The following is a 15,820-nucleotide window of genomic DNA, read 5'->3' as shown; positions in this document are numbered from 1 at the left end:
CCCCTCTCCTTGGGATGTTTCACTGCGTTAAAATTGACAGGTGCCGGTAAATTGTTGTCACTCTCCCATCCAATAAAGTAACACTGCAATATTACCTGTTCCCTTCCCAGTCCGTGGGTAGGCAAATCAATACAGCATGTGCCAGAAAACAGAAGTCCCATATACTAACCTAGACCTACTTTTTGTATTTATAACAATAGAGTGGGGCAAAAGAACTGGAAGCAGATGGAGTTAGATATCTAAAATTCTACTTATGCAACATACAGTGTTCAAACCTTCTGCTAAACTGAAGAAAACAGAATGAGAGTAAAATTATTGCCTTTTTAACCTCCTCAATTTTCTCAGCAAACCATTGTAATAGCCAGCTGTAGAAAACAGCAGCCCTGCACAAACCAGTTACTAATGCAGTATAGAACTAAATTTTAATCAAGTTAACTGCACATTTACATTTTGTGTACAATGATAATCGCATAGATACCCCACCATTATGCATGATGTTTTATATTCAGTAGCCTCCATGCAAGGCCAGATAATTTCCAGTCAAGGAAATGTGGCAAAAGTAATAAGGGTGGGTCGTCCAAATCAAGTGCTGTCAAACTGGGAGCTACTGCTGGCTTTGAACAATTGGGAACCACAATTCTGCACTTGGCTTTACAAATTTGGAAGAACGTGTATACACAGGTATACTTCTGATGGAATTTTTTTAATGGGCATGGGTTTTGTCTTATCCCCTCATTTCTTTTAATACAAGCTATTTGGGAGTGTCAACAAGGAGACTGTAGCTATTAATTGTCTGGCGTGGCTGTCTTTTTATAACCTTGAGCTGAAGTTTGCCTGTTGTCCCATAGGCCTTTGCCTGGTGGCCTGACCTAATGGCAGAGCATGCAGAAATATTTTGGTCCCTCTTTGCTGTCGACATGGATGCAACCCTTGAAGCGCAGCCCCCAGACTCTTGGGACACCTTTCCACTTTTTCAACTTCTCAATAATTATTTGAGGAATGAACGTAAGTATCTGTTGGATTTCCTCTTTTCAGAAGAGCTGCTTTGATCTTCTAATATCTTTTCTTGTAGGAGTGGTGCATTAAACCTTACTTTGAAAAATTCTTGAATAATATCTTGACCAGTAATACTTTGGATATAAACGTAGATTTTGCATACTGGCACTCGAAGAACACATGATGTGCCTCTTGTGAGGATGCGACAAAATTTCAGTAGCTGGCACACGAGATTTTCTGTCCAGTATAATCAATGGACAGCAGATCCTGTGGGGCCCATTGATCTCCTCAGCCCAAATTCCCTATCTACACTCCAATTGTCCCGCTAATTTATTTATTTGGGAGAGTGCGTGGGTGATTTATTTAAGTGTGCTGCCTCTTTGAATATTTTTGTGCAGCCATGCATGCATGGCAATTTAAAGGGCTGACTCGTACATGGCTTGCATGGGGACTTTTGGAAGAGAACATTGGTCCATTCGCAGAGGTCAAAGATTTTTGTCATTTGCACAAATTTGTAAAAGCTACTCAAATATATTTTCGATTTAAAAGTAAAGCTTACTTTATGAAAATTGGGAAGACATTTTACCCTTAAATGGGCAAACTAGTTCAAGATCAAATTCCCCCTGAATAATTAGAATCTTATGCATTGGACTGTTGGACTGCTATGCTGATAAGCCATCCTTGCACAAGCTATTTGAAATACAAGGACACTCTGAAGGCTTCACTTAGGAGTTTTGATAGCAACTTCAAATCCTGGGAAAAGCATGCCCAGGGTTGCTGCACCTGGTGCAACCAAATAAAATACAGTGCAGCCTCCTTTGAAAGCAAGGACAAATTGGAGGCAGAGAGAAAACACAAGGAAATAGAGTAGCGAGCCAGCAACTCATCCAAAACTCAATCGTCAGCAAAATCCTGACTTACTTGCAGCAGAACTTTCTGGGCGCATATCAAACTTAGCAATCACCCACGTACCTACCGTAATGTTACCAAACACCCCGGCTGGTGAACATGGTCATCTTCGCCTTGAAGGATGAACAAGAAGATTTGAAATAATATTGATTATGAACTCTGCTGATAGAACTATTGTACAATGACACTAGTTTATCGTGAAAAGCAGTTAATTAACGGTATGTGCAGGTCAGGATATACAAATTGTCTTCATCATTTTTAAAATGTCAAACATACTTTTGACACATAACCAAAATCATTAACCATTGGGAACAATATAAGTCCCATCCACCAAATCTGTTCTATCGCCATTGATTCCTTCCTCTTTCCCAACCACTCTCTCAAGTTGAAGCTGATTTCTTGCAACCTTTGCCTTTTATTTACATTGGCCAGAATCTTCTGGTCAGCATGCGGGGGCAGGCCCCACACACCGACGCATAAAATGATGCACAGTGACGTCGGGTGTGCATCCTGATGCCACCGCGCATTACTCCAATCTTCAGTTCAGCAGGCACGCACTAGAGTCAGCTTTGCACCCGCCGAACTGAGAATGGCCTATTAATGCCATTAAGTATCTAATTAAACTGAAATAAAAATACCTGGAAAAACTCAGCAGTTCTGGCAGCATCTGTTAACACAGTTAACGTTTCGACTCCGAATGACCCTTCAACAGAACTAAGTAAAAATAAAACAGAGGTGAAATATAAGCTGGTTTGGGGGGTGGGGGGGACAGGTAGAGCTGGATAGAGGGCCAGTGATAGGTGGAGATAGCCAAAAGATGTCATAGTCAAAAGGACAAAGAGGTGTTGAAGGTGGTGATATTATCTAAGGAATGTGAGAATTAAGGGTGGAAAGCAGGACAAACAAGGTACAGATAGCCCTAGTGGGGGTGGGGTGGGGTGAAGGGAAGGGATTGAAATAGGCTAAAAGGCAGAGATAAAATGGAAATACATTTAAAAATAATGGAAATAGGTGAGAAAAGAAAAATCTATATACATTTTTGGAAAAAAAAGGGGGGGATGGAGGAAAGAGTTCATGATCTAAAATTGTTGAACTCAATATTCAGTCCGGAAGGCTGTAAAGTGCCTAGTCGGAAGATGAGGTGCTGTTCCTCCAGTTTGCGTTGAGCTTCACTGGAACATTGCAGCAGGCCAAGGACAGACATGTGGGCAAGAGGGCAGGGTGGTGTGTTGAAATGGCAAGCGACAGGGGTCATGCTTGTCAACAGACCGAAGGCGTTCTGCGAAGCGGTCACTCAGTCTGCATTTGGTCTCTCCGATGTAGAGGAAACTGCATTGGGAGCAGTGAATGCAGTAGACTAAATTGAGGGAAGTGCAAGTTAAATGCTGCTTCACTTGAAAGGAGTGTTTGGGCCCTTGGACGGTGAGGAGAGGGGAAGTAAAGGGGCAGCTGTTGCACCTTCTGCGGTTGCATGGGAAGGTGCTGTGGGAGGGGGTTGGGGTGTAGGGGGTGATGGAGGAGTGGACCAGGTTGTCCCGGAGGGAACGATCCCTACGGAATGCCGCCGGGGGGGTGAAGGGAAGATGTGTTTGGTCGTGGCATCATGCTGGAGTTGGCGGAAATGGCAGAGGATGCTCCTTTGAATGCGGAGGCTGGTGGGGTGATAAGTAAGGATAAGGGGGACACTATCATGGTTCTGGGAGGGAGGAAGGTGTCAGGGCGGATGCACGGGAGATGGACCGGACACGGTTGAGGGACCTGTCAACCACCGTGGGTGGAAAACCTTGGTTAAGGAAGAAGGAGGACATGTCGGAGGAACTTTTTGAAAGTGGCATCATCAGAACAGATGCTACGGAGGCGAAGGAACTGAGAGAGTGGGGTGGAGAGCTGTATTCCTCTCCGCAGATGCTGCCAGACCTGCTGAGTTTTTCCAGGTATTTTTATTTTTGTTTTGGATTTCCAGCATCCGCAGTTTTTTGCTTTTATCTAATTAAACTGATTGTCTGCACTGCCTGTCCAACTTTATGGTTGGCAAGCAGGCGAAGAGCCCAGGCGGCCTTCACATTTCTCATGGAACCTCATCCACAGGCGGGATGAGGTTTCATGAAGTGTTTATAAATTGAATAAAATTTTTTATTGAAATATATAAATATGTCCCAGCTCAAGTGTCACTGTCACTTGAGGGGACATGGCTGAGCATTTTTTTTCTTTTTTGCAATGTTTGATTCTTAAATTAATCTCCCTGAGGCAGCTCCGTGCCTCGGAGATTTCTGCACTCTTTCATGCGCATGCGCAAAAGAGCGCAAGCCCTGACTCTCCCTCATCCCCACGCCCGCACAGGCAGTGCTGAGCGCTTCTGGGTGTGCATCACACTGGGCGGCCTTAATTGGCCCACCCATGCAAAATGGCAGCATGCAGCCAATCGCAGGCGGCGATTGACTCCTTGCCTGTCCGGCCCCGCTCCCAAACTACGCAACCGACGGGGAGAAAAGTCTCCCCGTTGAGTTTCCAAATCCCACATCTACACCATCACAAAGACACCCACTTCCACATTCACAGCACGCCCCTTGTGACCCTGTCTCAACTCATCTTTTGCCAAAACCATTATCTATACTCTTATCCAAATTCGACTATTCCCATGCTTTCCTGCATCTTCTATGCAATCCTCCACAATCTATAAATCTCAGCCCACCCAAAATTTTGCTGCAAATTTTCTAACCTGCTCAAGCCTCGTTCACACATCAGCCCTGTGCTTGGCGACCTATATTGGCTTCCGACCTCCAGCACCTCCAATTTAAGATTCTCATTCTCATGTTTAAATCTGCCTAATGCTGTCCTCCCCTTTTCTCTCTGACCTACTTAAATCATATAACCCTCCAAGAGCTCTTCATTCCTCCAATTCTAAGTTCTTGTGGATCTTCCACTTCCTTCACCCCACTGTTGCCCACACCTTCAACCTCCTAGACCATAGCCTCTGGAATCCACTCGCGAAACCTCCCCACCTCTTGAAGTCTCCCCCTTTAAGACCCTTCTTAATGCCTGCCACTTTGACTAAACTTTTAGCCTTAACATATCGTTCTTTAGCTCAGTGTGAAGTTTTCTCTGATTATGATCCAGTGAAGCACCTTCTACATTAAAGGCAATATATAGATGCAAGTAGTTGTTGGTAGAGACATCAGTCAGTGTTCTCCAAAGCAGCCCTATTTTGTATTGAAAATTTCAAATGTAACAATTGAATCTTTGGTTTGGACTAATCAGATGACATATTAAGTTGTTGCATGTTTAGAATATCAGTAATTTTACCCACATATTCCGTCATTTATTGTAAGCATTACAAATGCACTATACAAAATTCATAAAAGTAAACAAGTTAGAATCTTATTACATTGCAATGGAACTGGATGGAGATAGCAGAGTTCAATTTAACAGGGTTAACATTGATTGGCTGAAAAGTGGCCCTCTGAAATAACTCAGATCTCAGTTCCCCCATTGCACTCACCATTCTCTGACCAATAAGAGTTCAGATAAAGATATGTCATGCTCGTTTTTCAAATAACAAGTAAAGAGTGCTGTTCGTTTAACAGTTGAAATTTTTAATACAGGGATGAGATAAATTCCTAGATTATTTCTGCCATCTTGTTTGTCATTTCTGTGTTGTTTTTGTGAGTCTATCATTGATTCAGTTTACTTTTGGCATTATAGAACCAACGGTTTCTGCACAAATGCTTTTTAAGCTCTCAATATGAGGCTAGATGTGCAGTGATAAGTGAATAAATGGGCATGAATGCAACTTAGTTGAGACCCTCTTGTCACTGCAGTATGACTGTAATTATTTCCTGGGATATGTTCAGACTATGAACAGGATAACTTTATATTTCCACCCCTGCTTCCCCTTTCTAGGGAAGTGGAGAGTTAGGAACAGCGGGGAATATCATGAGTTTGAAATATGCTCCATTCTGTATACACCTTTCTAAAAAAAACAGTTGTACGGTTGAACCAATTATAAACGCTTTCATCTTTGTCTGAAAATTCCAGAATAAACGCAAGTTAGTAAGATCTGCAACTGACCCAAATATTTGCATTATGAAATTAGGCCAGAAAAATTAATGCTGAAAAAGTGTAAATGGCTTTCTAATATTTTCAGTGAATATTAAAAAGTTTGTTGGGTAGGGATTGAGATACCTCTTCTTTCACCTTATGCAGGGACCTTAAACTGCTGCACCATACTAACTGTGAAAGCACATAGCAGAACATGTGCCATTTGCAAGCATCAAATGGTCATTCTGGGGGAAGTTTGCTCCTATGTCTGTCTCACAAGAAGACTGATACCCTAATTAAGGGAATTATTTTTACAGAGCTAGAAAGTCACTTTAAAGCTTGAAAATAAAATTATGAGAACAGGTGTTAACCTTCTTATGAAGCATTTTAAAATCAACATACTTGGATCTCCATTTTGGTATATCTCTTTAAAACAAGAGAGAGTCAAATGATATAATGTTGTCTTGGGACAATAAAAAGGCTAGTGTTAATAATTAACAAGGACAGTGAAGTGGAATCAAATTAGCCATAATAGAGCCCAGAGTGACTGAGAAAGTCATCTCTCATTATCAGAATCTCATTATGAAATGAAAAGGTAAGGGTCTCAGTGGATTACTTTTGTATTGAGTACATTAGAAAGATTATATTTTTTCAAGTTGATTTAGCTCAAGTTTCTCAATCAGAAACTGCATGTGAGGAGATTCCTCAAAATCTTGATGCAGAACAATGTTGCACACTTAACGTCATGGTTTTGATTGAGATATTACCAGTGCTTGTCTCTCTTGTCGGGCCAAGGAATGAACTTTTAGAACTGATGTTCAAATTAGGACAGCGAAATATAGGAGTTTGGTAACGTCTATGCAGACAGTGTGAAAGGAATAATCCACTAATGATTTCAAAGTCAGTCTGAGCAGGCATTCATTAAGATAAATTACTGAATCTATTTGTCATGACAGGTTACAGAGTAATAATATGATGCTGTCCTTGGCTATTCACATTGTGCTAATCGGTATCTGTGATAGCCATATATACTGTTACAGTTTACAATTAATTTGTGATATTTCTCCTTCGTTTCATTGTTCTGATGTCTTCTGCCATTGTGACTACTGTAACCACATATGTGAAAGTGCATTTTTTTCATTGCTGCGCCTATGTTATGAGTCCCTACACAGAAGAATTAGAAGTAAATATCACATATTCAGTGTGATTTTCACAGTATCTCAAAGCAATTAAAATGGACAGTAAAAATTGTTCAGTGTATGGAATTTATGATGACAATTATTATTCAGCCACGTTTCAGAATTATGGATTGACAAATGATAATTTTCTCATTAAGTAAACCAGTCCAATTCCATAAATATCAATTCTCTATGACAGTTACTGATTATATTGCAGAAATCACTTATGATGGAAAAATATGCATCTGGTGTATTTTCCACTTATTTATTTAAAAGCCAGTCCCATTTATTTTAGATTTTGCACATTAATTGCTTTTGAAAGTAAGAAAATTAGCCTGCAATAGAAAGTATAAAGCTATCAAATAAATTAGCATGTACACCAATTTAACAAACAAGGAAACCGATAGAATGACAAAAGGCCAATGGCTCAACAGTACAGCGGGTGCATCAGTAGAAAGAGCAGAGACGCCAATTAAGATTGAGAAAAAGGACATCAGTAGAGAAAGAGAGGCAGCAATAAGGAGAGTGAGGACTTCAATGGAAAGACGAGAGACACTGACAGAACAAGTAAATCAGTAGAAAGAGCAGACACAATTTGAGAAAGTGAGAACGTCAGTGGAATGGGCATAGAGTCCAATAGCAAGAGAACGAGGACATCAGTAGAAAAATCAGGGACACCAATGGAAAGCACAAAGGCTTCAGTTGAAAGAGCAGTGACTCCAATAGAGAGAGCAGGGGCACCATCAGAAGAGCAAGAACATCAGTAGAAGTAGAGACATCTTTGCAAGATCCCCCAAATCCAATGGCATGAAAGGCAGTCCAACAGCAGCGTCCTCTCCCAAGCCAACATGCCTAGAATTGAGGTGTAAATCACTCAAAACCAGCTCTGCTGGGTGGGACATGTCATCCGTATGCCAGATACCAGACTTCCAAAGTAGCTACTCTACTCAGAACTCAGTTGCAGCAGGAGACTCCCAAGAGGCCAGTGGAAACTCTTTACAGATGTCCCCAAAGCATCCTTGAGGCGATCAAACATCCCCGCTAACTCATGGGAGTCCCCGGCTTGTGACCAATCAAATTGGAGATGCTTTATTCATTAAGGCATCGAACACATGGAGAAACTTTGCCAAGAACAAAGAAGAAGTCGAGGTGTCAGAGGGAGCACACAAACCTCCAAACAACTAATCTATCCAACACTTCGAGCATCACCTGCGCCGTATGTGGTCGAGTTTGAAGATCACACATTGGACTTATTAATCATCTCAGGACCCATCAAGTGGAAGCCAGTCACCTCAATCCCAAGGGACTACTTAAAAAGAAATAGTAGAAGTAGAGACAATAACGAATTCAAGCTGTCAAGGTTAGATAATCTGATTTGTGTTGGTTACACCCAGTTGTGTGCTGTAATGAATTACATTAAGCAAGCCTGCAGTGGGCAGGGTAGCTTAAAATTTATGGATACAATAAATGATTTTTTTTCCCCCAACACAGCATGTTGTGAAGGAACTCAGGATAATCGAATTTATTTGTGATCCTGATCCAGTATTGGACCTTCACGTGATGACAATGACCACCTTATTACCAAATTTGTAATGATGGTAGAGGGCTTGAGTCAAGGCAGCTGGACAGTTCTACCAAGTGGGAACATTACCAACACAGAAGAAAAGTGAAATATCTTTAAAAGGATCCTAATGCAAAAGGAAGCCATGTATATTCTGAGAAACAGAAGAGTATATGGTAAAACAAAGCCAAAGTAGTCAATAATTTAATGTTTCCTTCCAGCAACTTGTTCATTACTAAAAGCTGGTTAATGGGTCGATAACTTTCCTGTTCTAACTTGAGGCCCCTTTTTAAATATGATCATCTAATTATGAAAGCAGGGTTCAGCTCTAAGACTTACCACAGCATTCAGCTCTGGTGGGAGGATTGTTTACAGATCTGCAAAGGGGACTGCAAGCTTTGCTTGATTGACAGTTTTATGAGCTTGGGAAAATTTTATATTTCTTTGAAGTGGTTTTCCAATGTTTTATTTAAACAAGTTTGGGAGATGTTTTTCAATGGGAGTATGAATGCCTGTGTTTGATTGACAGTTTTATAAGCTTTTAAGAGGGACAATTTTTTTAATGGGGATTTTAAAAGTGTGATTTTTAAAAAATTATTAACATTTCAAAGACTTGCCAGTGTTATTATATCGCTCATTGGTTCTGTACCTAGTAGATACTGGAAGAGTGCTTCAAAGGCTCAGACATTAAATCAATGGCAAAATCAACCACAGGGTCCCATGATGTATTAATATCTGATTCTCCATGCTGTTGAATGCAGAATAAGACTTTATCCATGGATAAAATATTCTAATTCAACTGAAGTCTTACACAGTGCTAGTCAATTTAATGGACTTACCTTTTAAGGACAAAGCCCTATGATCAATCACTGCATTAATAACATATTTAACTTGTTCTAATTACGACAGTTGAAGTTGGCAAGAGCTTTTAAACTCACCTGTCAAAAGCTTCCCAACTCCGCTCTGCATGTTTCACAAACTGACTTTATTGGTGTGGTTCCCACTGCCTTCAGGAACTATCCGCCTCCACAATGATAAGGGGAAAGTTGTATTTGGAGCAGGAATTTAAATAATGAACCCGATGTCATTTTAAGTGAGCTGCCATATTTCCAACTTGGAGAAAAAGACAGGTGGTGGGAATCACCTTCTAATTATAGAATTGAGGCCCTTCTTGCCAACTGCATGGTCCTCCTCCTGCCACAGGTTTGATCAGCATTAGGAGAGGAAAATTCAGCCCCATGAACCTGCATTAGAAGAATGCTACAAAATTATCTTGGTTCAATAATTGCTAAGATTAATTTCATCACTTCCTGCTTATATCTAACTACTCTGTTCTTGGTCATCATACACTACATCCTTATATTTTGTGGTTGTAACAGTCTTTGAAAATACTTCCACAGTATGTCTAACATGTGCATAATACATGAGTGCGCACATGCATGTATTTGTTTATCTTTATTTACCTGTATTACATTAATACACCATACAATATTGCCTTCCATTGTGCAAATAATTGCAATTGTGAAAGACGTGATTTTAATTGATCTCCACAAAGTTCTTTTATTTAATAAACTGATAAAATTTTATGGGTTTATTTCAGCTTCATTTTTTAAAAATAAGATTTAGTGCAACATAATGAAGCCCATTTAATGATTCCATGTTCCTGGCAGGAAGCCTTGCCTGCTGGGAATGTGTATCAGGAAATCACAGGTATGCTCTGTAAGGTTTTCCATCTATTACTTCATAATGGATGGGAAATCATGGGGAGCAGGCCTGCCATATCAGCAAAGCTTTTCAACAAAGATTGAATAATTGTAACTGATAGAAAATGTTGGCAGCGCTCTTTACAAGATTGGATGCTTCTGCATGTGACGCATGATATTCACATATTTGGGATCTGAAGAAGTGCTGATTGATGAATGGGAATAAATCACCGATATTCAGTCCATCTATGCAACATGCTAAACCTTCTACCAATGCAATGTGAATCGGCAGTGGTTCTAACCCACTATTTTTTAGATCGTGTTATAATGACAAAGGTTGGGAACGTAATTAGTTGTAATTATGAATTTACAAATGTGGACTTTCTCGGCACACTGGTACAATGCTCCCAAAGGTAATGCCAGATTAGCTGATTTTGCATGGCAGGACTGGCGCGTGGGTGCATCGTGGGGATGAGTGGCCAGAATAGTTGGTGTCATGGCGGTGAACGATTCAAGAACAACTGATATTTTTTTTCCACGATATGTGGATCAGAGCTTTCAAAAATGGATTGGAGACCAAAGAAGAGATATGGTACATAGACAGGCCCTGTTGAAAGGTGAGGGACATCCGGCAGGCAATATAAGTACATATTTGGCATCAGTGTCTGCTCATGCATTGTTCCAAATAGGCAGTGTGCATCTGAGAAGAAACAGATGCCAATGAGAATAAAAAAGTTATGAGAGGTGATCAAAAGCAAGGTTTGCGAGATAGTTCTGCAGAAAGCTTTTCAAGCAAGGGAGATAGTAGAAAGGTGGAAGGTTTGAGAAACAGGTATCAGGAAATCAGACTGAGACATCTAAAATCTCTACCGCCAATAGTGATGTGGCAAGAAATTGCAAGGAGCGGAGTGGCATGAAGCAGAGTGGCATAGCAGGGCATTGGAAACCAGACTATTATGGACAAATGGTAAGGGCTGGGACAAAGGAGTGGAGGAGAATATAGGGTTAGTTTCCAATTAATCCCTGAAGAGATTTGTAAGTGAGGCCAAAAATGTTTGAATTTAGTAGGTTGCTACTTGAGGAGATGATTATGTAAAACCCCCTACATCCAGTCTGAGATTCTGATTTTTTTTTAAAGATTTAATACCTTCTGCATGAGTCATGGTGCATATACAGTCACAAAACACTAGCATTTTATATAACTGACAGAAGAATGACATATAAAATCATACAGAACTTACTTTTTATATATCATCGTACATCATTCACAAAAACTAAAAAGGTAAATATACAGATTAGATGCATTTAGATCATAAAAGTGCAACCAGCTGCAGAAGTCCCACAAGAAGGCAAGTCTGCTGTTGGCGTCAGTTTTGGAAATCCAGGTAGCTGCTCTCTGTGGCTGTCTATCTGAAAGTGTGCGAACAGAGACCAAATCCCCAGTCCAAGTGTGCCAGTGGAAGTGACCATTGCCCCAAAATAGGCACAGTGATCAGCACAAACACCTTTAGACAACACTGTGCACAAGGTCACTGGCTGGTTGATTGTCAATTCGATAAGATTCAGCTGCACATTTTGCTCTAATATGCTGCCAGGGAAACAGAAGGAATGACTGAAACCAAGGTGTTTAAATCAGTCGGAGCAGATTGGAAATGGACTCCTCGTTTGCCTTCACGCAGTGCAAGTAACATCTGTGTAGAAAATAAAGTGTGCCTACTCTACGCAAGATCTTGTTTTGCCCAGTCTTGAGGGATGTGATAACTAGTTAGAGCAACTGTGAAGGCAGTGCAGCAGTCATAGTGTCTCAGTGGGTGGCAATGGCAACAGTAATGACAGTAATGCTCACTGAAACACACAAAGCACATACAGTGTGCTTTTGCAGAAACAGCCTTGTTTTTGTAACAATGAGGTGGTGTGCTTTTACTGCCAGTGCGTTTAGAAATGGAAAGTAACACCTGAGGAGGTTTGGGGACTGTACGGGTTATCTTTTGTGTAGCCACATATCCCTAACCTTCACAGCCGCATCACCAGGTCTGTAGCTAAGTCTGTTTTTTTTCCCCTAAACTTCTGATGATCATGAATCAAAGTTTTGAATTACTTAATGAAAACATCAGTAAGCATGATATAATCGGCATTATGATAATGACAGAAAGCTGGTCACGGTATGAATATAAGAAATGGCCTTATAAATGTAGTTAATATATCCAAGTTAGCCTTTTCATTGTGTCTTAATTCATTTACTGTTGCACTACCAGGATTATGCCAATTTGTATCATTTTTAATTTTCAAGACTTGATAAATCTCAGCCTAACCTTTTGTCAGTATCTGTCTATCCAGAATTCCACTAACTTTGGTGAAGAATTGCTCTCTGGTTTCGCTTCTAAATAACGTAGCTCTAATTTTAAACCTTTTTTATTCCTTGTTCTAGATTCCCCCACCAGAGGAAATAGTTTCCCTAAATCTATCCTATCAAATTCTTTTCATCAGTTTAAATACCTTGATTAGATCACCCCTCAACCTTCTCGACTCAAGGGAATACAAGATAATTTTATGCACATGTGCTCAAAATTTAAGCTGAGGTAACGTGGTGAATCTATGCTGCATCCCTTTCATGACTAATAAATCTTTCTTGTGACTTGATGGCCAAAACTGAATGCAGGAAAATGGTTCCATTTGTAATCTGTTTAAATTAATATTCAGATGGAAAGAAAAAAAATATTGTCCCTGATGATGAATTGTGGCAATTTTTAAATTCTTCAAACCCATTCTACAGAAGGAAATAAATTGACAGAAAAAATAGACTGAGTAAGTGGATAAATAATATGGGGGGAAAATACATGTTCAGAGGGGGCAAAGAGACAAACTACCCATTTGCCAGGATCAAAAAGAGCATATTGAAATATCAAACAAGAGCACAGTAAACGATAGGAGTAAAACAAGTGAAGAGTCCTTTATGCTTCTTGCAGAGAGAAACAGCAAATGTGATTGTCACTAGCTCTCTGGGGCCACACACAGCTAAGGTGTAAAACATTCCTCACACAGCATTGCAAAATGTGTATGTAGAAGGTAGTCGGGCCGACTGATTAAAAATGCTGATGTGATGTGTAAAAAGAAAAGAAAATAACCTGGAGCTAGGGAGATGAGACAAAAGCCTGGAAATTACTGTCAGTGATATAATTGCCCAAATGTTTAATATGCTTCTTTCAAATTCTTTGCTGTTTAATAAAAGCGCTAACCTGATTCAACCATCCACTAATGAAGTGGAGAGAAGAATTTGATTTAAGCACATTTTAAGCATTCATAGGATTACGTAGAATTTTCAGCATAGCAAGAGGTCATTATACCCAACAAGTCTATGCTTGTGTTTATGCTCAACACAATCGTCCCCACAGTCTGCTAATATCATCTCACCCTATCAACAAACCTTTCTGTACCTTTCTCCCTCATGTACCTAAAAGGCTCACCAGGTGGGAGCTGTGATCCCTGTTCTTAGTGCATGTGATTAATAAATTTATCATTGGGAAGACAACTGGGAAGCTATGAGACCTTTGAACACGCAATGAACTGTCCGTTGTTGTGCAGATTTTTTAGACATTGGCACGAAAGCAGGGCTGTGTGGGGTATGGGTGGGAGTGCTCTACTGTAATAGAATAATCTATTGTGAAAATGTTTCTTTGTTTAAGCAGCACCCTTGCCCCTTGCTGAATGCTCATAAAATTGGATAGATATATGAGCTTGGCATCTTAAATCACAGACAAGGTATAGACATCTGTTGGACATCCTTATCTGAAAAGTGTTTTGGTTCTAATTCATGCCTGAGCAGCTTCCCTGATTTTCATTCCAAATATAATTAAGCTGTTTTCCTTATATTTCTATACATTGGAATAATGCATTTGTATTTAAAAGGTCGATTCATAAATTTGCAATGTAATTAATGTAGCTTGCTCTTCTTTCAAAGCTCAATTGTGCAATGGAAAATATCACAAACATTTGCAAGAATTCTTTGTTCCTCTGGTGGTCCGTTACATTGACCTGATGGAGTCAGCGATTGCTCAATCTATTCATAAAAGCTTTGAACAAGAAACATGGCAACCTGTGAAGTAAGTGCTTCAAGATGCTTCCCTTCATAACAGTTTCTTTTTTCCAGTGAAACCTGTTTGTTGATGCAGAGTTAGCTTTAACCGTGTAAGTGCTTGTACATGGTGTCAACTTGAGGGTGGGTCTAAGCCAAATGTAGAATGGTGACTTGACACACCTGTTGCAGCTCACTGCCTATTGTGTTCCTGCAAGAACGACCTGTGAATTACATTAGAGAACTTGCAAGAGGGGCCAGAAGAGCTGTTCACATACTGGAAGAACACAAATCAAAGTCACATAAGAAATAAGAACCATGGAGCCCCTTGAGCCTGCTTCGCATTCAATTTGATTGTGGCTGATCTTTAACATCAACTCCACATTCCTGCCCCCTCCCCATATCCCTTGATTCCCTTAGTCCAAAAACCTATTGTCTCAGCCTTGAATATATTCAATGACTGAGCAACCACAGCCCTCTGGGTTAGAGAATTCTAAAGATTCACAATGCTGAGTGTAGAAATTTCTCCTTGTGTCAGTCCTAAAAAGCGACCTCATTATCCTTAGACTATTCCTGCAAGGCCCAGAAAGGGAAATATCCTCTCAGCATTCACCTTGGCAAACCCTCTCAGAATCTCATATGTTTCAATGAAATCACCTCTCATTCTTCTAAAAGCAAAGATATAGGCCAAGTTTACTCAATCTCTTCTCATAGGACAAGCCTCTCATTCAAGAATTAGTCCAGTGAACCTTGTTGCACAATCTCAAAGGCAAGTGTATCCTTCCTTTTGTTAGGAGACCAAAATTGTAAACAGTACTCTTGGTATGGTCTCATCAAAGCCCTGTACAATTGTAGCAATTTTGTTTTGTATTCACTCATGGGATGTGGGCGTCGCTGGCTAGGCCAGCATTTATTGCACATCCCTAATTGCCCTTGAGAAGGTGGGGGTGAGCTGCCTTCTTGAACTGCCACAGTCCATGTGTTGTAGAAACACCCACTGTGCTGTTAGGAAGGGAGTTCCAGGATTTAGATCCAGTAACAGTGAAGGGACAGCAAAACAGTTCCAAATCAGGATGGTGTGTGACTTGGAGGGGAACTTGCAGGTGGTGGTATTCCTATGCATCTGCTGCCCTTGTCCTTCCAAGTGGTAGAGGTCGCGAGTTTGAAGGTGCTGTTGAAAGAGCTTTGGTGAGTTGCTACAGTGCATCTTGTAGATGGTACATACGGCTGCCAGCATGACTCCTTTACTGTTGCATGCCAACCCCCCTACAATAAAGTCAACATACATATTTGCCTTCCTAATTACCTGTGTGTTATCTTTCTGTGATTTCTGTATAAGAATACTGAGTCTCTCTCGGTTTAA

The 15,820-nt window shown here is 40.4% G+C and overlaps 1 protein-coding gene across 7 annotated transcripts in view; it reads left to right on the top strand.

Annotated features, from left to right (window-relative positions):
- Positions 1–15,820, top strand: part of cadps2 (Ca++-dependent secretion activator 2) — an 829,148-nt gene that overhangs the window by 688,989 nt on the left and 124,339 nt on the right. For all 7 annotated transcript variants that reach the window (XM_041216037.1, XM_041216039.1, XM_041216038.1 and 4 more), the window contains 2 exons: positions 849–1,005; positions 14,344–14,485. In XM_041216037.1, the coding sequence (XP_041071971.1) occupies positions 849–1,005; positions 14,344–14,485 (299 nt within the window). The remainder of the gene's footprint in view (positions 1–848; positions 1,006–14,343; positions 14,486–15,820) is intronic.

This window comes from Carcharodon carcharias, chromosome 21 (genome assembly GCF_017639515.1).
Source record: "Carcharodon carcharias isolate sCarCar2 chromosome 21, sCarCar2.pri, whole genome shotgun sequence".
In the NCBI taxonomy this organism is placed as follows: Eukaryota; Metazoa; Chordata; class Chondrichthyes; order Lamniformes; family Lamnidae; genus Carcharodon; species Carcharodon carcharias.
The sequence above is the reverse complement of the archived record's forward strand: the minus strand, read 5'-3'. Positions and strand labels throughout refer to the sequence as shown.